Source organism: Papilio xuthus, unplaced genomic scaffold (genome assembly GCF_000836235.2).
Source record: "Papilio xuthus unplaced genomic scaffold, Pxut_1.1 DF825928.1, whole genome shotgun sequence".
Lineage (NCBI taxonomy): Eukaryota > Metazoa > Arthropoda > Insecta > Lepidoptera > Papilionidae > Papilio > Papilio xuthus.
The window spans coordinates 5,135,824-5,160,792 of NW_013532721.1; the positions used below are offsets into that span (position 1 = coordinate 5,135,824).

At 36.7% G+C, this 24,969-nt stretch overlaps 6 protein-coding genes across 7 annotated transcripts; 5 read left to right on the plus strand and 1 right to left on the minus strand.

Annotated features, from left to right (window-relative positions):
- Window positions 1-1,667: 1,667 nt before the first annotated feature.
- LOC106125217 (cytochrome P450 4V2-like) lies at window positions 1,668-4,844 on the plus strand. Its single transcript, XM_013322325.1, has 10 exons — window positions 1,668-1,882; window positions 2,100-2,189; window positions 2,403-2,513; window positions 2,586-2,771; window positions 2,937-3,133; window positions 3,202-3,253; window positions 3,635-3,812; window positions 3,901-4,052; window positions 4,202-4,408; window positions 4,559-4,844. Exons 1-10 carry the CDS (start codon window positions 1,720-1,722, stop codon window positions 4,720-4,722), a joined length of 1,500 nt encoding a protein of 499 aa, XP_013177779.1. The 5' UTR covers window positions 1,668-1,719; the 3' UTR covers window positions 4,723-4,844.
- Window positions 4,845-5,095: 251 nt separating this feature from the next.
- Window positions 5,096-7,256, minus strand: LOC106125231 (cytochrome P450 4c21-like). Its single transcript, XM_013322341.1, has 8 exons — window positions 7,170-7,256; window positions 6,763-6,948; window positions 6,486-6,673; window positions 6,297-6,351; window positions 5,911-6,133; window positions 5,684-5,832; window positions 5,423-5,602; window positions 5,096-5,334 (listed from the first exon to the last, which is right to left on the minus strand). The coding sequence occupies exons 2-8, from the start codon at window positions 6,908-6,910 to the stop codon at window positions 5,159-5,161; spliced, it is 1,119 nt and encodes a 372-aa protein (XP_013177795.1). The 5' UTR covers window positions 6,911-6,948; window positions 7,170-7,256; the 3' UTR covers window positions 5,096-5,158.
- Window positions 7,257-9,023: 1,767 nt separating this feature from the next.
- On the plus strand, window positions 9,024-10,065 carry LOC106125238 (uncharacterized). Its single transcript, XM_013322347.1, has 2 exons — window positions 9,024-9,121; window positions 9,277-10,065. The coding sequence occupies exon 2, from the start codon at window positions 9,277-9,279 to the stop codon at window positions 9,844-9,846; it is 570 nt and encodes a 189-aa protein (XP_013177801.1). The 5' UTR covers window positions 9,024-9,121; the 3' UTR covers window positions 9,847-10,065.
- Window positions 10,066-11,154: 1,089 nt separating this feature from the next.
- On the plus strand, window positions 11,155-12,466 carry LOC106125075 (uncharacterized). Its single transcript, XM_013322157.1, has 2 exons — window positions 11,155-11,194; window positions 11,507-12,466. Exon 2 carries the CDS (start codon window positions 11,507-11,509, stop codon window positions 12,464-12,466), a length of 960 nt encoding a protein of 319 aa, XP_013177611.1. The 5' UTR covers window positions 11,155-11,194.
- Window positions 12,467-15,982: 3,516 nt separating this feature from the next.
- Window positions 15,983-23,937, plus strand: LOC106125429 (uncharacterized). 2 transcript variants are annotated; one of them, XM_013322628.1, is made up of 5 exons: window positions 16,015-16,158; window positions 20,048-20,097; window positions 22,681-23,095; window positions 23,314-23,434; window positions 23,597-23,937. In XM_013322628.1, exons 1-5 carry the CDS (start codon window positions 16,093-16,095, stop codon window positions 23,785-23,787), a joined length of 843 nt encoding a protein of 280 aa, XP_013178082.1. In that variant the 5' UTR covers window positions 16,015-16,092; the 3' UTR covers window positions 23,788-23,937. The 2 variants fall into 2 exon arrangements, with proteins under 2 accessions (XP_013178081.1, XP_013178082.1); XM_013322627.1 differs by lacking the exons at window positions 22,681-23,095; window positions 23,314-23,434; window positions 23,597-23,937 and adding an exon at window positions 20,523-21,860 and having other exon boundaries at window positions 15,983-16,158.
- On the plus strand, window positions 21,975-22,296 carry LOC106125430 (uncharacterized). Its single transcript, XM_013322629.1, has one exon. It carries the CDS (start codon window positions 21,996-21,998, stop codon window positions 22,233-22,235), a length of 240 nt encoding a protein of 79 aa, XP_013178083.1. The 5' UTR covers window positions 21,975-21,995; the 3' UTR covers window positions 22,236-22,296.
- Window positions 23,938-24,969: the final 1,032 nt, after the last annotated feature.

The following is a 24,969-nucleotide window of genomic DNA, read 5'->3' on the forward strand; positions in this document are numbered from 1 at the left end:
ATGTATTATATTGTCAAACCCCCCCTCCCCCTCCACCACCACCACCGCCACCACCTCCCCGCCGACCGGCACCGGCTGAGCTGAGCTGATCTGAGGTAGGCGGAGGTGTTGTGATGAAAAAAGTTTTATGAACGAAAATTACTTCGCCTCGAGCCGCAGATTCAATTAATTTACAACAATAATTATGTAACGAGGACAAAAATACGCAACAAACATTTTGTAATACAAATATAAGTATTTATTTTATATCTTGTGTTTCAAAATCATATAAATACATAGTGAGTGTAAATGAAGACAAGTTGACCTTCGTTTTTTTATTTATTAATTTGAGCGATGTCATTTATTATGACCTAAAATGAAAATGTTTGTTGTCCCGTTGGCAATTTTTATCCATTTAATTGGTAAAATGATATCAGCTCTACATTTTATATCTAAAGTTTTAGATTAAATGCCAGCAATGATCTCAATTCTTCTATTACAATAATCGATTTGCTGAATTCATTTTAATTTTTAACTATACTAGTAGTTTCATTGTACGAACATAGCGCAATGTTCTACGAGAACATATTTTATCAGCTACATAGCGAATGATGACAGCTCAAAATTAATTTAGAACAGATTAATAACTGAAAAGTAGGGCACTACACTACAATTGGTTGATTTATCTGTCTTTGACACTATGAGTGATTATTGATAAAATATTCAGAAAGGAAAACATATATTAAGTGAATTAATGAACTTCCAGTCCTTTTTCTAACAGTTGTTTGTATATGATTCACTCTCATATAAGAAAACACGTGTATGTATGAAACTATACCACTTGTGTGATGTTAACAGCACGCAGCTACGCTGTATTTTCGTTTATTAGTGATTTCCCCGAGGACACAGGAAGGTGAGTCGCGCCAGATAAATTTCCCCGCGCCTACACTGTACGTCGTTCTGCTTCTAGCACTTTCTAACAAATAATGCGACCTGCGAACTGGCAGCCACTAAAGAATTCGCATCTTTATCTGTAAATATTTTATTCGGAAAGATATTACATTACATTTGAATTCATATATCAGGTTATTTTACGTTTGAGAATAATAACTGAATAAATACCTATTGCGTGGCAAAACGGGATTGGACATTGTAATGTTTATTTTTAAATTAAATTAATTTATTTACAGAGACAAATATTTACGTAATTATGCGATGTATTAAATAATAATATAGCTGTAGCTATTTATCTACACTTCGCTAAAACTGTAGAGCAAAATTTTACTTTTTTAAATTTTTATTCTTCATTTATTTTGTACCACGCCATCTATGTGTAAGGTTTCTAAACACAAGTGTCTTCCAAACCTTTTTCACATAGGTTCCACTACAAACTTTCAAAGTGTCGCTAGATGGCACTGTTTTAAGTTTCATGAAACATCCAGATAAATATTGTATTTTTATCGAAGCCAATTAAAAAATTAAACGACACGAAAGTTGTTTCTCAGCGGGCAAATGTATTTTTAATTATTTCCTTTTTAAAGAGTTACTTTTTCTTTGCAGGATACACATTTAAACAAGAAAGCAATTAACGATATAACAATTAACTGCGAAACGTGATCATCTTATCGATACTAAAACAACCACAAGCTTAGTCTGTTTACTTAGTTACAAATCTGGCGCATTTTGAATTTATCGTGCATTTCCAATTAACGTTGATTGTTTTCTTTACTTTACCGAAAAATGGTTTCCCCGTACTTGTTAATAATCTCCTTTTGGCTTATCTGGGTGCTGTTTAAGAGATGGCAATTGAGACGAATTATAAATCATTCTAAAGTAATAGGCAGCAGATATCCCGCACTGCCGCTTATAGGTCATGGATACTTGTTCGCAGGGAACGGGGAAGGTAAGATGTATCATTGCGTACAATTGTTTTGTCCAACCAATTTTGTTTCAGAGTTTGACCCAGCGCAGTGTGTAATCTTAACTAACCTTTCTATATTTATTCTTAAATAATATCGTAAAAAGTTTTGCTAGTGAAAATGTGTTGTTTAATTTTTATATCACTCTCCATAAGCTGAAGGTGTATAGATATACCAGCATAATCACTATATTTATTACAGTTCGAATGAATGCTTTCAAAAAATTTGGCGTCGAGGCTACAAAACACAACGGAATGACAAGCTTGTGGTTAGGTTATGACTACTATACAGGTATCAATTATTAATTTATACTTGCTGTTGTCATCATACTTTTAATAGTTTAATGTGATGATATTCATGCTGTCACTACACGTATTCATCTTCTCCCTGTCCGTGTTCCAGTCGCGTCGGTCGGCGCACGAGCTTTCTCTCCATTCCAATCTACCTTCAGTCATCTCAGTCGTCACTCCCTTCTAAATCATGTAACTACTCGTTTTGTTGCAGTTATTTCGGATCCTGTGATAGCTGAGGTGATTATGAAGTCTTGCCTGGAGAAGGGCTACCTCATGCAAGTGTTCAGCCATCTCCTCGGCAATGGCAGCGTCATCGCCCCTGGTAACTTTAGTAACGCCTCTAGTCCTGATGTCTTACTAAGAGTATGATGTCCTATTCAATTTTTTATCTTAGTTAACATCTGGCGCCCTCGTCGCAAAGTGGTAACTCCAAACTTCTCGATGAAGAATCTGCAAGCTTTTGTAAAGGTATTTTCGCGGCAGAGCGAGATATTGGCTGATTGTTTAGCCTCGGTCGCCGATAAGAATACGTTCTCGATATGGAAATATTTTACAACTTATAGTATGGATTCTGTTTGCGGTAAGTGTTACAATTTGATAATAAAAAAATTTAAGTTGAGTTTTTTTAGAACTTTTTAAAGCACTCTTTAATTAATAACCAGGATAAACGTAATAAGCGATTGAATATCAAATTTAAGAATTTCTACTCCTGCACATACTATTTTCCTTTGGTGATTTCTATCAGAAACGACTCTAGGCATCGAAGTGCATGCGCAAGGGTTGTCACACTGTCCGTTCCTGTGGGCGTTCGAGCAGTACTGCCGGCTGACGGCGGCGCGCATGTGCCAGCCCTGGCTGTGGGCGCGCGTCCTCTACCGCTGGATGCCGCAGCACGCCACGCTGCGAGCACACAGGGACTATATAAGGACTTACGTTGATAAAGTATACAAACACATATAATATACTTCAATCAAATAAGCACTAATATTAAAAAATGTTACTTGTTGCAGATTATTAAAATGAAAAGTGAAGAACGAAAATGTGAGGAGTTATCTAATGGAAGTTAGTTTATTCTTACATCTAAAATTAAACAAATACTAGGAGTACATTTTCATGTATATCAGATTTCAGTATTCTCTGATGTTCAAAACATCAACCACTTAGATTGTAAAGTTAGAAAGATTCATTAACTATTATTAAATGCATCATTTTATTACGTTGTTAACTTGGTCGTGCAGTCATATAATATTGATGATTATTGATTTATGCTTTTCAGATCGTCATAGTTAGTTTAGTGATACAATTTAAAATATACGACGTATATAGTATGAGTAGAAAATCCTAAATTTCTTTTCCAACTGCCTTCCGTTCATCAGTTAAGGGATTTCAATATTTACTATTACATTTCAATTTGTATGTCTTGCTCTATCATTCATCATACAGATGAGAGAGACAAGTCGCTGCTGGAGCTGCTGCTGACGTCGTCTCTCTCGGAACTGGAGGTGCGCGAAGAGTGCCTGGTGCTGGTGTTGGCGGGCTCCGACACGTCCGCTGTGGGCGCCTCCTTCACCGCTTGTCTGCTCTCTCACTACCCACACGTGCAGGACAAAGTCTATGACGAGTAAGTTTAATTTGACTCTTCCACAATTGATTGTAAATAATTAAAACGCGCAGTGTAACTAAATATTCTACTGATCTAATATTTATAGGTTGTACGCAGTGTTCAAAGACTCGCAGAGACCTGTCGAGGCGGCTGATCTGCCGAAGCTCAAGTATCTGGAGGCCGTCATCAAGGAGTCTATGCGGCTGTACCCACCCGCTGCTGTCATAGCAAGGAAATTAGACAAAGATATTGTTTTGCGTAAGAGTATCAACGATTAAGAGTATCAAATGCACCAGAACTAATAAAACCAAAAAAAATCGATAATATTCTTAGTCTCTAAAATGCCATATAGGTATTCCATTACTTGCTTTATGATTAAAACGTTGAAGCCTAACAAATCTGTACAGCTTCAGGCGTAACGTTGGTGGAGGGTTCCGGCGCGCTGATCAACATCTGGGCGATGCACCGCAACCCTCGGTACTGGGGCCAGGACGCCGAGCTGTTCCTGCCCGACCGCTTCCTGCCCGCCACCCCAGCCTCGCCCGACTCAAACTCGCCGCCGCAGCGACACGCCGCCTATATGCCCTTCAGCTACGGACCGAGGAATTGCATAGGTCAATCACACATGTCCAAACAATAGTTAATGAAGACTCTATACAATGATAATATACACTATACAAAGAAAAGAAAGTTAATTTGTTTAAAATTCCCTCAAGGTTGCCCGCGGTCCTATAACTAAGTGAATAAGGTTGTTTTGTTTATAGGATATCAATACGGTATGATGTCTATGAAAACGGCACTGGCGGCCGTCGTGCGGCGCTACCGCTTGCTGCCCGCCGCGTGCCCCCCGCACCCCCTGCGCGTCAAGTACGACATCATGATGCGCGACGTAGACAACTATATGCTCCGCTTGGAACCTCGCTCCTAAACACCTCAATATTGTTATTTTGTTCATGCGTCATTTTATCGCGCGTTAAATTTTAGGGCCACGTTACCTGCTGCAGCTATAACATACAAGATCCTAAATATAAAAATAACGAATAAAACATAGTGCAAGTAAATAAATTTAATAAACATGAAAATATTTTTTTTATATAATGTTTTTTATTATAATAATACCAAACGTGATTCCTAATAATGTACACCTGATCAAAATGTATTCACATTGAGTCCGATGGATGAGGACAACACGAAATCTGATACGAATTTAAATCAATTACAAATTACAATTAAAAAGTTAAAAATTACGAACAAGAATACATTTCCAAATACATTTTACATAATAAAAATAACAATTCCCGTCACAATAACCAATTCTTGGAAGCTGCTTACTTAAAATAAGAAATTTTAGTATTGTGTATATTTTAAACATGTCTGGATTCTAATTGAAGTTTAAATCCTTTCAAATCTCTTAACATAATATCAAATTTGAGAGAGAATATTTCATTAGTATCCCCGGAGGTGGGCGGCGGCAGGAACCTGTAGCTCCTCAGCAACGTCGCCACCACGGTCTTCATGGACATCATTGCGTAGCGGTAGCCTGTGGACAATCATTTGCAATTCTATTATATATTGTTAAAACCTACAAAATATTAGTGTTGTGTAGATACACAATACTTCATACTAACCAATACAATTTCTTGGTCCGGAACCAAATGGAATGAAAGCGTGCGGATGATGTTTTACGTTGTCCAGGAATCGATCCGGGTTGAAGATGTCTGCGTCTGGGCCCCAATAGAGAGGGTTGCGGTGCAGGCACCACACGTTTATACACACTCCGGTGCCTTCCAACAGTTTTACACCGGATGCTAATCAACAAGAAATAAATAATTTTCAAATTGGAAGGTTTTAATGAAAGCTGACGGACATTTATTTTACTATATACTTACGTAGTGTAATATCTTTCAGTACTTTTCTTAGAATACTCGGAACCGGTGGATACAGTCTCAAAGATTCATTAATAACAGCCTCCATGTACTTTAACTTTGTCAGGTCTTCTATCTCAATAGCTCTCCTCTCTCCGAGCACTTCCAACAACCTGTTAACATTGGAAGCCCTTTGTCTCAAAAAAATAAATTACGTACGTTGGTTTCTTACTGAAGTTATCAGCACTCACTCGTTGTACAATCTTTCCTGCACATGCGGCTGCTGGGCCAGCAGGCAGCAGGCGAAGGAGGCGGCCACGGTGCTGGTGTCGCCGCCCGCCAAGGCCAATACCAACATCTCCTCGCGCAGCTCCGTGGTCGAAGGAACTCGCGCCGCACATCCCGAAGCCCCCGCACCCCTCGCACCGGACGCACACATCAGCAACTCCATAAATGACTTTGGCTGGTTTATGTCTGTAAATATTTTAAACAAATACATACACTGTAAGAGTTTTATATTGCAACATTTTATTTGCTACCTAAATCTAATCCGATGATAAGGACTGCGAGATTAAGTGATTTTATTGTCACTTAAGAGGAGTCTTCATTAATGATGGACTAATATAATACAACTCACCCTCACTTGCGCTCACATTTTTATTTTTTCCCAATACTTTCTTGGTATTGATGATCTGTAACAAAAATACTCGAGAATCTTATACTATTATTCTCTTAAATAATATAAAAATAATTGTATCGATTTTATTCAGAAACGCAGGTCTCGAAGACCAAATATCCTGCTAGAAACGTCTGATAAAACCGTTACCTCATCAATAAAATCCCACATGATTCTAATACTCCTGTAGTAGGTGGTGAATGCGGGGTGCAGCTTGAACACCGCCTCCACGGCCAGCAGCGGGTTGCTCATACGCAGGACGGCGATGCGGCAGTACTCTTCGAAAGCGCACAGGAACTCGTCGCGCTTCTTCTCATTGCTTTCACCCAAAATCGACTCTATACCAAAAACCAATGATTTATATCAACCACTGGTTAAATGAAACGTCTTTCTATAGTTTATTATATAAATAATTAAATGTACAAACCACAGACAGACTCTAAAGTGTAGGTGGACAGATATTTGGCAATAGAGATGACACCGTTGCCCGCCGCCGGCCGCATCCGCTCTGACATCTCAGCGCTCTTCCTGGCGAATGTGGCGAAAGAGTTGCGGAGATGTCTCGTTGAAAACATCGGAGTAATCAACTTACGCCGCAACCGCCAAATGTTAACTGAGGTAAAAATCAGCAATCAACAAGTGTTGTTGGAGATTTTAAGGCACAGCCAAAACAACGGAATTCTTGCATGCTATCGTGAGAAACTCATAGTAGACTTTATTTCATCCACTTATACTGCAAACACAACTGAGACATGCGGCTCATCCAATAAACGTAATCTTTATTAAAACAATTCTTTGTAAAGAAAGTGTAGCGGCGTGGGAATGGCAACTCACCAGGCGCACTGACCGTACCGTTCCCGCAGAGATGACGTAGGATGTCGGACACCGCCGTCTTAGCCAAGCACCGACGCAGTACCAGTTCTGCCACCGCTGCATCCGATGTCACTGCACAACGTAATGCTCGGTGCATTTGAATGTTTCAATGATTTTCTTTACGAATTCCAAAAATAGACATAAAATATTGTGCCTATTTGCTGAACTAACTTGTGTAGAACGAGCGGCCGAGCCACGTGGCGACAACACCTCCTTTCTCGATCGCTTCCCTACCTACGGCTTCAAGTATTTTCATGCGATCTGGAACAAATTTTTAAAACTAACATTATATCAGCAGCAACAGCTTTACATCTTTTTTTCACATGCGTACGAATTACGGTTGCGATGCCGCCCTCGTTCGCAGGAAGTACACAGGAATGTATGAGCAAGGGGACAGCTATATCACCTTGCTCATATACACACACTGATACAACCGCTGCATGGCGCGATCTTTTCGCAATGGAATAGGGCAGTCCAAAAATAATAAAAATCTATAGGTAGCCCTCACCGGCGTCGGAGCCGAGCAGTAGATGGGCGTGCCCTAGTAGCGGTAGCGCGCGGTGCCGGCTGGCCGGCTGTCCGCTGCGCCGCTCCACGCTCCATATCCTGCACTGCTCAAACACTAACCATAGTATTACAGCTATCAACACTAATAATGTAAACATTATGATTCCTTGCAATTGGAACTCCTCTAATATTTAAAACTATATATTCACTAGCTTCTGATAACAATGATAGAATAATATCTATCGTAGTAGATTTGCGACTTTATAGTACTATTGTAATCCCTTGCTATATGTCCACCTCAACCCCCCCCCCCGCTACCCCGCTAACCCGCACAGTTAAAAAAATGAATGTTTTGCGTCTTCACCGCTTTAACCTTAGCAGTTTTATGGTTGATACAAGACTGAATAATTAAAATGTTAAAAATTAATCACAATGTTTTATAAATTCTTTATAACTTGAGTGGCAACAGGTCACACCGTGATGGGCTAAATCATTATAAATAATAGTTTAAATTCATTTATATCTCTGTCTAAAATGCTCTCGTACTTGTATATATGTAAATATGAGTTCTTATGTTTTTTCACTCTGAAATAAAATATCTTTAAAAAAAATAAAAAGTTTTTAATAGACTTATATGATTAAATGAATATGTAACTGAGCATCCTCGTGTGTTAAATGTAAATATGTTTGCAATGTATCTTACACCAAATTGTACTAGTTCTCAGATCGAGGAAACTCACCGCTGAGCTGTGAACAGGGATGTGCATCACTCTCTTACTATACAAATAATGTCCTTCTAAACTCATGGAGCGTCCACCGAAGCGACCTAAGAGCTCGGCAGCCTCCCAATCCGGAAATAATAACGAAGTAACGGCCCGAGCCGAGGTTTCTGAGGGAGCCCTCGAGCTTAATTACTCTTAAACGAGGTTTAGGCTAAGTGCCGTCTGCGCTCGGCCACCTCAAGCCCGGTGAAGCTGTAAATGCCGCCTCAATGCAAACAGTGGCAATCAGTCACAAAAAAAAACCTTCTAAACTGTCATTCAATTATCAATGTTTGTTTGTGTTTCATTACATTAGATGCACAATAATGTTATTTCCGTGTTATCCTTGCCTCCACAAACCTTTTACATATATAGAATCTGATATTTAAACTTTCACGGAGGCGGGATAGAAAATTTTGCTCATAGATTTTTTACTACAACTACAACAATATATTTAAATATTTTATAATTTACCTGAACGGTTGGTTCACCCCTGAACATGTTCATGTCAGTTCAGTCAACCCTGGAGCACTTCCCGATCCCCGTGTAGTTCCCAGCTGCTCCCGCCGCGCCGCGCTCGCCACTCGACACTCGACACTCGCCACTCGCCGCCGCATCAAACCACTCGTCAATCATACAAACAATGTAAGTTTTTATGCAATCTAACAAATTAGTTTTATTTGTTGAATTAAAACACTGTTCTATTTACTTTTTCTTTTAATATTTTCTTCTGAAACAACACAAACTTTATATATTCAAATCCATAAAAAGTTATGTACTTTATTTTTTTTCCTTTACAGATGCAGTGCTTCATCTGCGTAATATATTTGGTAATATCCTGCAAGGCTCTTCCTTACAAGGACCCTGAAATATTACCATTTGAAAATAACGCAACGATATCATTTAATAACAATACAAGAAGTGAACTTTCTAACGACAAATTTAAAATTGAAATATCAGAACTTGCAAATTCACATACAAACCGCACGCAAACAAACGAAAGTGAAATTAATAGAGAGAGTGTTGACAAAACCAAGGTGATTGATGAAAAAGTAATGAAGTCTCAAGAGGAACCTGACGCAACGACAATGATACCAACGGGTTCTTCCTCGAATGACACAATTTTCTCCGGAATAAATAAAGAATACATCAAGTACATGATAACTGGAGCAAAAGAAACTGATCACCTTTTTAGACCGATTCTAAATGAAATGGAGGACATGAGTCAGATTGGGGACACCGACCGCCTGACCATCATCAACCCAACAGTCATTGTCAACTTCCGCGGCTCCATATGGAACAAAGAAAGTGATATAAAACTAGCTCAAAAAAAGAAGGACAAGAGGAAACCTGAAAACACAAATGACTGATATTTCGGCATAATCCTAAAAAAAAACGAAAACGAAAGTCTGAAACAAACAAAGACGTGCTCCCTTGTGGCAAATTTTTAAATAATTTTAATGTTGTATTGTGTTATTAAAAACGATGCAATAATTAATGTTTCAAAAGCGTTAAATTACTTGATTTTTTTAAATAAATAACACGAGAATAGTATGTTCGAAAACATTTCATAGTTATTTAATAAATACAACGACAATTAAATATTATGGTATAAATAAAATTTTAAAAGATTGTTGTTTTTATTATTTTTCCTAACAGGAGAGATCCCTCCACCCCCCATCCCCTAAGTTTGTTCAATAACTGTGAAGATGCAAACAGCCTGGGTGTCTGTCGGTGTCTGGAAATAAGAGTTAAAAGACAGCCATGTCGCCATCAAGATAGTTAAGTTCTTAGTAATCCTTTTAATTTATCTTAGTTTATACATCGTAAATCGTAAATAGTTATTTTTTGAGGGACTCAATACACAAATATTATTGGTGCGTCTTGCATCATGAAAACAGAAAATGAATAACCTAGCTTAGGTTCAAATACCTTGTAACATTTTCAAAACATCATTATACAAAAGCAATAATATTCATTCGATTGAAGCACCTTATACAAACGCATGTTATAAGAAAAACTAGCCAAATAAAATGCTGCAAATATCACTCTACTGTCCAGTAGCAGAAGAATCATAATTGCGTATCAAGTTACCATTAAATGTGCAAATCAGAATGAGTTCCGGATACTCTTAGTTCCCGAAGAAGACAGGTTACTATTTCAACTAGAACAAGGGTTGCCAACAATTATGAGAAAACCTCTTTCTGGAACATGAAAATAGTATAATAGGATATAAATAAAAATAAGAAATTTAAGCCGTCATCAAACCGTCCTTAACTTTTGCTTTAAGCAAGACCCAAAGTGAGCTGAAGTAAATATTAAATTTAAGGAGTGATAGAAATATCTTGATCCAACTAATGTTCTAAAGTATACTCCAACTCAACTTACACTCCAACTAATATTGTCTGTAGAACAAAAGACTGGAAAGTAGAGCCAAATTAATGATTCGGTTATTGTTTATGAAGATTTAAGACAGTAAGTAGATTTGATATACTGTAAGTTGTTAAATGACACTCGGGAATTTTCTTAAGTTATTCGAAATATCTTACTATAAACTGTAATAAGCACCTGAGAAACATAAATGTTCCGGTTCCTTGGGCACCCCTGGAGCAGTTCAGGTGGGTTCAGTCAACCCTTCCGTAGCGGACGCTGGCATCGCGGCACAGTCGCCAGCCGTCACGGGACCCGGTCACTCGCGCACTTACACTCCATTACAAGGTAACAAATCATACAAGTTTTATTTTTCAACTATAATTTTTTCAAATTAGTTGTATATTACTCAACAAGTGTCATAATCTTAACAACAGTTTCCAATCATTCCCCAATTTCGATTGCTGTGCTAATCGTGTGTCTTCTTTTATTAACAAGTCAATTATTACCAGCGTGTTTATTACATTAACAATAAATTAATGATTTAAGCTACACTTTGTGTGGTGTTTGTTTGAGTAACTTTTCTTCTTTTTTCTCCTGCAATAAAGCTTTTATAAATGTCGCCGATCGATGATTGTGTTTAAAATTATTTTATTCCAGATGCAGTGCTTCATTTGTGTCACCTACATGATCATACTGTGCACCGCGCAGCCGGCCAGAGATCGGCCGGAAGCGACCCACGAAAAGCGATCTCTTTTCAGGGACGTCATCGAATCCTTACGAATACGATCACAGCTGCCTGAAGAAATCAATCACAGCGATGACAACAACCTGTTTCAAAATTATGACAGGTACGGCTTTGACAACGAACCACCAGAACTTCCAAGCGATGCAGATTTTATACCGCGACGAAATGATCGTATCGAAATGCCTACGCTGAAATACAGATTCCCCAAAAGTATCCAGCCAAATGGAAGCGAAATTAAAGTAGAAAACAAAAAAGAAGACATAGTTATCTACGTGAACACACCGTCAGAAAGATCGGAACCCAAACCCACGACAAACAAACCAAAAAAGGAACCAAAACCAAATAGTAAAGTGAATTTTGTAAAACAAAATGAAAATGATGAAGATATGACAGAGGTGGCGAGCAGCTTGATAGAGGATAGCTACAGACCTGTAATAAATAAAATGGAAGATGCAAGTCAAATCGGAAACAGAGAATATCAAACAGTAATCAAACCAACCGTAATTGTGAATTTCCGCGGCACAGTCAGCCACAGAGACAGCGAGATAAGATTGGAAAAGAGGAATAATCCCAAAAGGAAACAAGATCTGGATTCTGCGCGAAACATATTTAATATCAATCAAGAGATAAAATTAGAACGTCCTAATGGTACGATAGATGTGGAAGCATTGAGACACCTGAACAGCGCAGTGAAGCAAGGCGTCAACGTACTCTCAGATAATGCGAAGGAGAAAGTGAACGATGACATGACGTGCGAGACGTTCGCAGCACACGCAACGCACGAGGCACACGCAGCAACGGAGACCGAGCGCAGCGGGCGGGACGAAGGAGACGACGACGATAATATCCTACAAATTGTAGTAACACTTTAATTTACATAGTTTAGTTATAACATATAAACTAATTTAACGTATACACTTTGATTTGATGTAAATTATTATACATTTCTATTGAGATAAGTATTAAAATATAATATTAATTATGTGAAAGACTGAAAGATGACTTGTTTAGATCTCTGGTACATGGTCAACATTTCCCAGCGATAACTATTTTTTAATGAATAATTAGATTAAGTTAAGTGACACAATTTTAATGTGAGGGGGGGTTTAGTGCATGACAAGATAGATGTGTGAGTTACGTCATACAATGATTTTATAAAGCAAGCTATTATAAGTAACCGTATTTTATTCACAACCTTAAACTTCAATAATAAATTAATTTATGCTTGTAATGGGCCCAACAAAATGTCAACGGAAAATCTTAATATTAAACGTAATGATTTATTAAAACCCGTTTAAATTTATTAGAGTGACGTCGGTAATTCTTTCAGTTTATTGAACATAGCTTTTGCCCGCGACATCGTCCGGGTTATTGAGTGCGAATAAGATCTTAGTAGTCTACATATTCTTCCAGACTATGTTCTACATATGTGTCAAATTAAATTGAAATCTGTTAAGCCGTTTAGAAGATACGTAGTAACAAACATCCATCCAAACTTCAGCATTTATAGTAGATTAGTATGATATGATTCTGATAGAGATTTTGTTAAAACGAGTGAGGACTTATTCATAATTAACAATGAATAATGCTTATTCCCTTTTACAGTAAACATGAATCAAGTGAATTATCAAATGTCACACTTATAAATAAATAAATATGTGAAAGTATACATAATATTGTATTGGTCTAGAAAAAGGTCAAGATATTTGCAAATTTTAATTAATTTATCTAACAGATTAGTCCTCAAGCAAAAAATGTCGTAGGCGGACCTAGAAGACAAGAAACCCGGTTTTATACTTTTGGAATGTGGATTATTTCTAGATTTTCATTTTTTAACAACAAACCATATTAATGTAATTTTATAATACGTTACATCTATATCTCAAAGTGCGTGTCAATCAACATGGCTACTTTGATCTGAACGAAATTACCATTCTACAAATATCAAGGATCGGATTTCGGTACTTATAAATACTTATAAATGATATCAAGTTCTATTGCTCTACAAATGTCAAGGTAGTCTTAACATTCTCGTCACTCGTTACACCTTTTAGTTCATTACTTTAAATTATTGTTTGAGTCCAGCATCATTAAATCACCAAACATAATAAATTTTATTTTTATCATTTTGTCGTTGGACAAAATGCAGGATAACGTGTAGTGTATAATTATAGTCTGAGGTACTTAACATCTCCGCAAGTATTGCTTTTTGTGCTTTTAATTAAAGTTAACACTTTAGTTATCACTTAACATTTAATAACGTAACTTAACGCCTATATGATAAATTTTGATCGTCATGTGTTCGTTGCGTCATTGACCTCAACATCGTTTGAGAAGCTTGTATAATTTAATATTTTATTCCTAATTTGATGTAGTTTGGGCGTGCAACATGACGTACGTATTAACTCTAAATTGAATAGTTGATAAACGGTTTTTAGAACATTTATCCCTAAAAAGAATAGTTGTCGTTAAGATACCGTTACTGAGTCTAAATCCTCAGCCCACGTTACCCCTATTTTGAAACATTTATTTTATAATAAAGCCTTAAATGAGATTTGCTAAGTATATATGTAACTGTAAACCACTTTTTAAATAAACAGATCTGCTTACGATAAGTGACATTAAACGAATTATTAAAATAATAAAATAATGTATAATATTTTAAATTTTAGTTCCGTGATCTATTGACGTATTAACTAGTTAAAAATGAATACGTGAATGTAAGTTTATTTACAGTTACGTATATTTAATTTCACTCTGGACAAAGAACTAAGAAAAATCAGAGTTTTTTGTTCATTATATGTCTGTTAATTTATTTAAAACTAATTATATTGAGGCCATAACAAATTTATTGGCTTAATAAACCGGAATTAGACAAGTCAGGGATCAACGCTCCGATTATTTAGCTCTATCACTGTTACCGTGACCGCGGTGACCACTGTCAACGCACCTGTATAAACACATATTGTTGTCTCTATTTTATAAAGAGAATAATAGAGATGGCATGTTTATCTGCAAATGTTTCGGCAGTCCACCGCACAGGTCGACGGAACTGGATTGATGGTGCGTCTCAAATCATTTTGACACATCACTTAATCATTAATAGAACTTTGTAGAACATGATGTTACACTAAATGTTAAAAGATTTAATGCAATATAACTACAGTAACACGCGGAATCTTACATAAATCAGAAAGTAATGTAATAAAGTAACTAAAAATATTTTAATCGTATCTTATATCGTAACAACAAAGAAAATCGTTACAGCCGTATCCATCATATCTGGCCGAATTATTTATAAAAATAAAATAATTATTTAATATTTGAATTGTTTTAACTGTAGACATATAAGCTGTTGACGTAAACTAATTAAAAATATTGAATTAAAAAAGGAAGCTTACAAAAACTTGGTCAGATATCAAAACTTGTCGTAATTTTTCAAAAAGTCAGCGGTCAAGTTCAAGTTCGTCTCAGCTAGTGCGGCGAGGAATTGTTGTCGAGTTATGTCGATAAAATATATCAACTATTTTGTTATCCATTTATCTCACAATGCTCAATACATACAGTAATTTTGTTCATTAATTTAGAACTCGCTTAGAAAAATACAATAAACATTTATTTTGTTACATGAATAAAATATAATTTAATATGTAAAATATTACTTACACTTTACTTTCAAATGTTATGAGATTTATTTTCTCTATTAAAAAAAAACAATAAAAGTAATGACCTTTTTCGAAAAAGAAAAATTAAAAAAGTCACTTAGACTTTCACATTTCCCATCCTTAGTTCCTTACCACGCGAACTCGATTCTAATTCGCCCTCGAGATATTTGTACAAATATTTACATTTAAATTAACACCACAAGTCGATAGCACATTGTAAAAAAATCGATTTCTTACTAAACCACTAGAAGCAATGCAAAAATCCCGCTCTAAAAATAAAATAGTTCTGTGAGATACCGAGACTAAACAAATTGCTAGACTCGTGACAAAAACAATAATCGGACCTTAAATCTCGCGTCTCAGCTAAAGGTTACTAGACTAGGTGATTGTGACCGATTATTGTAATACATTCGCCTTTACAGTTGAATTATTGAACGATTACGATAATGAAGCGGCACAAAAACTTGCAAGTTAATTATTAGAATGTTTGAATGATATTTGATCTATGCTTCGAGAATACCATTTTTTGTTTTTCTTTTTAATCAATTAATCTTTAAATATTTTAATTATTTTTAACTTTCCGAGCTTTAGCTCGAAGGAAATAATTACTTTTTAAAATTAGGACAGTTTTCGTTTCAATAATAAAACGTCTTTACTTCCCGTTATCTGTGAGTCTTGTGGTCATTTGTCGCGCCTCGTTCGTTCCTCGCTGCGAGGCGAGAGGAACACGTAGTAGGTGCGCGAAATAAGATTGAGCAAAAAGCTTGTGAGTCCGCGGCGAGCGTCAAACACGCCTCGACCACGGGCCAGTGCGCGCGTTTGTAACACAACTTATGTTATTGTTTTTTTATGAAATAAATCGAGGCAAAGGCGAGATGTCACAAAAACTGGTGATTACGGTAAGCGAGTCTTGATACTTTGTGCACTAGGCGTAGCTCACAGGTATGCGGCGGGACCGGCTCAAGCGCTTCTCTTTTTATATTTATTTATTTCAACCTTTTAACACTACATCCAATGTTTTTGATTTTGTATATGTTTTAGTTGTAATTTTTAACAATAATTTTGTATCGCACCTACCGGAAACAAACAATAGCGCAACTATCACTGCAACTAGGTTTGCCAGTTGTTAGGTGCGATTCTATACAACGTATGCAAGGATATGGGTTGTGCGAGCGATTTTCTGCTCGAGTCAATTTTTTTTTTAAGAACGGATCACTTTATTACTAGTTAATTATTTTGATCCGCAAGGACCTTACCACTTTAGTGTAAAATTAAAATAAACTAACTCTATCAATAGATTTAGGGGAAACAAAATTATAAGACGCGGGTCGCTTGTAACTTAGGCAAGTAATGTGCGTTTAAGTTCGCCTCACGTAGCCTGCGTCTTGCCAAAAACTGATAAAATGCACATGCGTTAGTCACGCAAACCTAAATTCTGCATTTTATTATTATTCACAAATTCTGTTATGGACTCAGTAAGTTGTTTTATTTCGCTTGTCCCGTTTTATATAAAGTACATATAAACAAGCTAGTTGAGTTGATGCCTCAACTCTACAAAGATATCACTGCGTGTTAATTTCAGAATCATGTTCACTATCCAAGTCTTTTAAATTATTTACGTTTTATTTATGTATAACATTACATTATAATGTGAAGAGAATACGTAATAAGATGAGTTAGGAAACAATTTGATATAACATATTGGAATGTAACAGGATCTATTATATCATTAACTAAAATAGATCTAATTAATATCCAAACGTTCAAAATCAGTGTAACTAATAGAATTCCATTAACTAAATATTAACATATATAATTCCGTGTGCGGCAGGACAAACTGATCGCGGCCTTGACGCAGGACGCGCTCGGATTTTTAACTGACCGATTATGACTTCATTAAAGGACTTTTTTATTCGATATCTCCCTTCCATGGATTACTCCTAAATGTCGAATATTTAATAAAAGAAAATCACAACATTCTCTAAAAAAAAACTTCTAGCCAGTATTAATATAAACATATTGAAAATAATATGCAAAGAATACTTTATCGTCGATAACAAATGAGCCGATGTATAATATCAGCAATACTACACAAGTACTGAGAATAATGTATTGTTACGATAAGCAAAGAGACTATTAATGTTGTGTGGGACTTGCACTCCGCCTCCTCCGTGCATCAAAATCATTTTGTTGAAAAATCTGTGATTAAATTAAAACATAAATAATGTGGAGACGTACGGTCAGTCGAGACAAAGTCACACGGCACAAAGTTAAGAAAGTCATTGTGATTAATACTCAGGTCATTGATCCTGATCCTCCGCGAATTTCGTCAACAAAACATGCCTTTATATCGATATCATTTAGTCACTCTACTTTGTTTTTCTAACAGATTTATCCTCATCAATGTGAGTATCCGCTGTCTCTTAGATACAGTCGTTTTATAAATATTCATTAGCTTTTATTATTTGATTTAAAGATTGACGCGTCTAAATTATTCTTCGGCTTCGTTTGATTGACGATATTATTTATCATACATACCGCAGGATACCACCGCCATAATGTCTTCCTCTTTAAGTTTACCTAAAATTTTAGATTTTTTTTATTAGAATATTGAATTTATTTAATTAGTAGTCTTTTACAGTTCGAGACAAAATTATAATCAATAAACTTTTTGTACATTTTCTAAAATGAAATTAAAGAATAATAATTTTTATTAATTCAATTATATTATTATATGTTAAAGTTACAAAACTCCCAGTTTTCTTCCCAATTTAGTTTTAAATTAAAATAAAATAGAATCTCACATAACATCATGTAACTTAAAACTTTATGTAACAGATAACATTGAATATTTTCACTTTGTATTTAAAGTAATTCAATCCCATTCATTGCATTGTCCTGTGTCCTGTGTCCGTGCTGAGCTCTCACAGCAGCTTGGCAATTGTGAACTAGTAACTGATTACTGACTAAGTAATACACACTTTCCCAACAACAGATTTACCGCATCCTCTCTATTCCTGCAAACGAGATCACGTCCGGTACCTTAGGCTGCATATTATTTACAAACCCTGCTGTACTGAGCCTTATAATTTTGCTGTCTGACTCATTCTGTTGTTTAATTCATGAGAAGAAATAAATACAAGCCAAGAAGCGGACAACATTGGGACTGGGCTTTCTAGTTAAAGTGACGTTTCTGAATTTGGTGTAGGTGTTTCATTATAACATAATCCATTTAAATATATTATTAACATATGTAACGTAATTCTCGTAATTCGATATTATTTTGCCTTCACATTTAAATTGCGTAACAAATAATATAAAAACAACGAATTGAAACTTTCTCTTTAATAAAACTTTCCGTTTGTTTTTACTGTGTAGAAGACCTATTAATTTAATGACATTGATAAAAACAAAGTGGGTAGACTTTAGTTTAATGCATTGCCTTCGTACATTATACATATATACGAGTAAAATACTATATTACAAGCCACTTCTAATTAGTAATCATTAAATAACAATAGAATAGAATATAGAATAGAAAATTTTGTGAGAATTTATGACGTTATATCACAGCCAGATGCTATATATATATATATTATAATACTATATATATATATATATATATATATATATATATATATAGTATTATAATCAATAAGCACACCGCGTCTCAGCAAGCTAGTGTTTTCTGTGCGGTCTCCGACGGCCTCATTGCTTTCACCAATTACTTCTCTGTCCGATCAAAAATAAACATATTTCTTATCTGAACTTCATCGCAAACTTTCCAATACAATAAAAATTGAACATTGAAGCGATATCATTGCCCGATTAGCGACTTTGTTGATTAAACCAAAAAACAACGACATATTTTAAGATGTTCTTTGCTCATTAGACCGATATCCGTTCCCATTGCCAACTTCTACAAGTTGTATCAGTTCGTATGTGAGTCATTATTACTCAAAAACATCATTAGGTTCGTGATGGAAAGTCGGTTGAATTATTATTTATTAGCTTCCTCGCGACCCGGAGCCAAGCTCAGCTATTTATTGAATATCTCGAGCAAGTAAAAGCCACAGAGTCTAGAAGAAAGTTAACAGCTCCGCTAAGAAAGTTCAGTATCGAGTGTAAACTCATTACCTATTTTATATTTAGAGAATAACAATCAATCAACGCCTTATTAAAGACAAAAATTTAATAACTTGTCCGTTCATAGTACACATGTAAGCGTAGTCTACATTCTTCGAACAAAAATGGCCAAGTAAATGTCATTTAATAAAACATGTACTAAAATGTAACAAGTTCAAGATTAAGGCCAAGTTCACATTCAGCGCTGTATCGCGCGTAAATCGATACAAAACGAAACTAGACCTAAACAGCAGGTGTTTATGGTTAACATTGGCGTCACCTCTCGCTAAATCATGACTAGAAATGCTGTTGTTAGTCAGATGAACATCTAAACGCATTTGAACATAAGTGGTGTTTCAACTATCCGACAAGCACCGCACTTGTACTCAGACGCGCACTATCTGGGCCATCGAAAGCCAAAACAACTGACACGGTCATTCAAGTCGCACTTGTTTGATTGACAAACATTTATCTTAGATATGGTCACACATATTTATACTACAAACTAGAAAAATGGTAAATATTTCAGTATATATTTTTGACCCAACTTTTTTATTAAAGTTTACAAAAACACCGCATAACAGAAATATTATAAATATTATCGAAATGAGCGACTTGAATTCATTAAATATGTATCTTTAATATATATTTTTAACGTTTCAGTTGATGTTGACGTGCGCGGCGCTAGAGGTCGCCACCATGCCGGCGAGCGTGTAAGTTGCTTTTGTTTTTGATTCTGTTGCTAAAAGACGTCTTTTGGATGTCGGATATATTACTACAATAATAATTAAAAATTTATTTATAGTATTGTAAAGTTAATCAGTATAATAGGACATTGTAGAACAAAGCCACTAAAACGAGTCCACTTTTATCTGTTACTTAACACTCACCACCGCCTCATTAGCACTCACCGCGCGACGCAATGCATTCGCACAAACTAACATTGTAGTGTACAAATCTACGGGACACTTCTACGTTATAAAAGTACGCGCCTCGCTGGTTCAGGTATGCTCATTCATTATAAATATTATACAATAGCACCGCTACACTGTACAGTGCACGCAATATTAATCCGCTTGGGCTTGGTCATCGACTGCGGTCAAGAATTCCTATAAAAATATACGTATGTATATTTCAGACCTTCAGCGCAGACCACAAGGGAAGAAACGACAAACAAATCTGAAGATAATAACGAAATATCTTTGTCGCACTCCGAAAATACCACGAATTCTGATACTAATAAAATTCTTAAGCAAATCGAAACTATCAATCAAGGTCTGAGCGAACCGGGTAAGCAAAATGTAGTCTCGAGCAGACGAGCACAAACTGGAGCTGAATACATCATTGATGAAGGAACATTTGATAAAATACAACAAATCGTGGCATCCATCAAGGCTCGCCCGTTCTCGCAACAACATCAACTTGACAAGTACATAGATAATGTTGACGATATAAGCCAAAGTCTTGAAAGATCAAAAGCATTACGATTTGATTCAAATTCCATCAATAATGATATCTTGCCCGCGATGCCTTTACCTTACATCACTAGTATGCCTGTTATGGTTGTCCCCGCTACGACTGATTTAATTAATACAAAGAGTGCAGTGAACTCATTGCGACCGAACATTTATCAAACAAGACAAGAATCACCATCATTCCCATTTCAATTTCAATGGCCGCTCGCCTCATTTTTTCCAATATTAGTTAAAGATCCTCTCCTTGGATTTTTGCACGGCGGAGGATGGAACAATTTTTTTGAAATCGGACAAAGCGCCGACGTCTGTAGTCGACGACAGAAGTCACACGAAACAAATTACATCGAAAGTGACATTTTTGGCGACAATCTTGAAAACAGATCAAATGATGATCCTCCACTTGTATCAAACATAAAACGTCATGCAAGGGTAACTCGTTCTCTTAAAAAACGAAATATTCCCACGCCGAGTCCCGTACAAAATGCAGACAATGGAAAGAAATCGAAAAAAGTTTCTATAAAGCCGCTCCTAACACGAACCAAAACAAAGAAGCCGCAAGTGGAGCAGGAGAAGGAAGTGGTTCAAAACGATGGAGACTTGCGCTTTCCCTTCAGCGATTTTACTTGGTTCGGTAACAAAAAACCTGTTGCTCCTAGCCCAGGTTTCTTTATTAACAAAATGAAAGTGAGAAGGGGCGGTGTAGCCATTGCCGGGCCGGGTGGCGTGGCAACGGCAGGGCGAGGCGGCACCGCCATCGTCGGCCCGGGCGGACTGGCCTACACGCAGCCCGGGGGCCTCGCCGTCGCTGGGCCCGCTGCACGCGTCATCGCTTTATCACCGTACACCGACCTAACATCACTCGTATCACGCCTTCATCAACAATCCCTAGATGGATCGATGCCGAGATCATTTAACCCATTGTCAGAAGGAAGACTTGTGGCTACCGGTCCTGTTATTTATTATCATCCGTATGAGGAGAGATGATTTTAGTCTTTGTTAATTCATGCTATCATAAATGAACTAACATTTACTTGTTTTACCCGCTCACTAGATACGACAACGTCCCACAAGAACGTATAAAAAATATTAGAAGAAACTTGGATACCAACAATCCAGCCGAATATTATTACAACGGAATGGATTTTAAGGAAGGATTTTCTGATAATTCTACGATAGTCATACATTTAAACCCGAGAGCGCACGCGCTAACTGGACCATATGGAATTGCGATTGCTAATCCGATATCGCAGGTGATAGTGGGAAGAAACAAACAGGTGGCAGTGGCCTACGACCCCGAGGCGACGGCGGTGGCGGGGCCGGGCGGCATCGCGCATGCTCAGTCAGACCTCTACCTCTATGACTTCAAAACCGACTAAAATAATGGACTTATTCAAATTATATTTGAATAATTTATTTCCAAAAATATCTTCGACCACGTACTTGAAGCTATTTTTCGAATTTATAAAATCGACTAATAACAATAAACTTAAAAATATAAACCCAAATGAAAGCAATTGTTTTATTTCTACCACTAAGAAGTTGGTTTCTTTCTTTAGTACTTTTGTGTTTTCTGCCGTTTTCGTTTTAAAATGTAAAAAATCTTTTAGTATTAGTTATTTAAATAGAATGAAAAAAATACGTTTTTAAAATATAAAGATTTAACAATATCAAACTGTAAATAAAAGTATCCTACTTTAAATAAGATTCCATTTCAAATTCACAACATTGATAATAACATGTAGTAGAAGAAATAAAAAGTGCGCGCCATATTACAGTTCGTTCGAAAGGTTTATATAAATAAATAAAGGTAATATTTTATAGGGCGTCTACACAATATCTTCCATTTTACGGAGGCGCTAAAGGTCAATACTTAGAAGTACAGAAAGACACAAAAGGATTCGTCGTAAGCGAAAAGATAGTAGCAGAAGAGAGCATTAGCAGCGAGAACATAGTGAAGAACAACGACGATAGCCTGCTGACGCGGGTGCTGGCCACCAACCTGCTCAGCCTGCGCACGCTCGCCGGCACCGCGCTCAAACTGCTCACGCTGGGCAGGAGAACCGGCGCTTTGAACAACAACAACAGAGCCCGCTTCAGGACTCAGCTCACCTCGCTCAGCGACACCGCCTCCAACACGGTCAAACTGATTGACGAGATCGGGGAGAACATCGACGCACTTTTCAACGCCAACATGACGCTGCTGCGCCGCTACGGAGACGACGATGACGATGATGATGTAAGTAACGATTACTTACATTCATTTACAAATCGATTAAATGTAAATTAGAATGAAGCAAAATTATTATCAGGTATACTCTTGGGTTGTAAGAAACTTTGACTATTATTTAACACTAAGGCTTAGTACTACTAGCGTATTTGTATACAAATTTTCTATTCATAAATAAAATAGCTTTTGAAAAGATGTATAAATGAGATTTTCCTTGTGGGTTCCAGGTGGGAGAGGAGGGCGACGACGGCATCGGCATCGACGCGCCCGAGCACGACGACGACGACGACGACGAGGACGAAGACGCGGCGCTTGGAGACGCGCGCATCGCTGAGGCCAAGCCCGTCGGTTAGTACATGTAAAACAAAAGTATTAAATGACCCTACCTTCATAATTCTCTATGTAGACCTATGCATCTCACTATAGAAGCTAAAAAAGCTCCAAATAGTAAAAGTAAGACAATAAGGTACATGTAAACATTTAATCTTACATTATTATTATTTATTGAAGGTCTGGCGGTGATCGGCGAGACAGGCCTGGCGGCGGCGCGGCCGGTGGGGACGGCGGTGGCGACGAGCGGCGTGGCCCTGGCGCGTCCCGTCGGCACAGCCATCGCCGGCATCAACCCCGCCCTACTTGGCATCGACTTCCAAATCAACCAATTACGCCGCAGCCTGCAGCCGCGCAACAAGAAGCACTAAGCCTCACTCATGTCTTACAAATGTTAAATGTGTCTTCAGTAAATTGTAAATAACGATATTCCATTAATTCCAAGTCCTTGATATTACTTTCCTTACATTTCTCAATGTTCTTTCGTTAAGTTATAAAAAAAATATAGGTGATCTTCTCCACTCATTGGTTTTAAATTATTGTCGATTTTTATTTATTAAATAAAATTAAGTAAATTATTTTATATTTTTAACAATTGTTTTCTTATTATTTTGGCATGTCATTGGAACCGTCTAATGTAATGTGTCCGGAAATTACATGCACTTCTGAAGTTGAAATATTATTTGGTCGAAAATGGTCGAAACTACATAACCAAACTTATCAGCATCTCATTTTAAAACAATGCTTTTGAAACAAAATTTTACAACAATTACTCGGAACGCCTGTGATTTAAAAAAAACTCTTTTATATTTCCTGTTATTAAGCGCCTGTTATAAATTAATATCTACATAGGAATTGTACACAAAAGATTACGTCAGAGAATTAACTGTTTATTTCTCGTGTATTAAGTATATCTGAACATGTACCAAATTGTTTATTCCCCGTAGCAGAAGAGTCTATGAGTCATCAGTTGTTCGCGCCCTAACGGTACATCACATCAACACGTCACCGCACGTAGCCTGTCACCTGTCACCTGTTACCGGAAAGATGTTATCTCGAACCCCCAGCCTGCGCTTACGCGATATCCACATGCAGTAGTAGTAGTAGTGGTATTTAAACTCAGTAGATATTGATTCATCCTAAATGTAATCTAGTGATCGTTGTTTAATTTAATAAAACGATGTATTTTAAATAATATATCAGCAAAATAGGCTTATTGAAAGTCGGCATCACAAAATGTACTTGTTAATTTTGAACAATACTCTACCTTATCTGTCTCATTATTTTGATGAGTTATTTTTACTAATTGACTTCTATAAATAGACAGGCTATAAGCCGTAGTATTTTATGCCTCTTTTATTTTCGCCATTTTGGCGCTGATGGTAGCGGTAGTGGGGATGCGAACTAATAAATATATATGGAATTAACTGGCACTGAAGTTAACAAATGCTTTTAAGTCGGATCGAAGAAAAAGCGGACATTTCCATACCTTGTCTTCACCTGCCCTTAAAAATAATTTGAATTATCAGAAATGTTTAAGAAATGTATCCAAA

What these genes read in the sequence shown, in the direction of transcription:
- LOC106125217 (XM_013322325.1), top strand. Translation starts at nt 1,720, where the DNA reads ATGGTTTCCCCGTACTTGTTAATAATCTCCTTTTGGCTTATCTGGGTG. An exon ending in TGAGGAGTTATCTAATGGAA is followed by an intron (nt 3,254 to 3,634) that starts GTTAGTTTATTC and finishes TTCATCATACAG; the next exon opens with ATGAGAGAGACAAGTCGCTG. An exon ending in CGGACCGAGGAATTGCATAG is followed by an intron (nt 4,409 to 4,558) that starts GTCAATCACACA and finishes TTTTGTTTATAG; the next exon opens with GATATCAATACGGTATGATG.
- LOC106125231 (XM_013322341.1), bottom strand. Translation starts at nt 6,910, where the DNA reads ATGTTTTCAACGAGACATCTCCGCAACTCTTTCGCCACATTCGCCAGG. An exon ending in CACTTTAGAGTCTGTCTGTG is followed by an intron (nt 6,674 to 6,762) that starts GTTTGTACATTT and finishes TTTTTGGTATAG; the next exon opens with AGTCGATTTTGGGTGAAAGC. An exon ending in TGTGGGATTTTATTGATGAG is followed by an intron (nt 6,352 to 6,485) that starts GTAACGGTTTTA and finishes TTTTTGTTACAG; the next exon opens with ATCATCAATACCAAGAAAGT.
- LOC106125238 (XM_013322347.1), top strand. Translation starts at nt 9,277, where the DNA reads ATGCAGTGCTTCATCTGCGTAATATATTTGGTAATATCCTGCAAGGCT.
- LOC106125075 (XM_013322157.1), top strand. Translation starts at nt 11,507, where the DNA reads ATGCAGTGCTTCATTTGTGTCACCTACATGATCATACTGTGCACCGCG.
- LOC106125429 (XM_013322627.1), top strand. Translation starts at nt 16,093, where the DNA reads ATGTTATTGTTTTTTTATGAAATAAATCGAGGCAAAGGCGAGATGTCA. An exon ending in CACAAAAACTGGTGATTACG is followed by an intron (nt 16,159 to 20,047) that starts GTAAGCGAGTCT and finishes TTAACGTTTCAG; the next exon opens with TTGATGTTGACGTGCGCGGC. An exon ending in GCCACCATGCCGGCGAGCGT is followed by an intron (nt 20,098 to 20,522) that starts GTAAGTTGCTTT and finishes TGTATATTTCAG; the next exon opens with ACCTTCAGCGCAGACCACAA.
- LOC106125430 (XM_013322629.1), top strand. Translation starts at nt 21,996, where the DNA reads ATGGATTTTAAGGAAGGATTTTCTGATAATTCTACGATAGTCATACAT.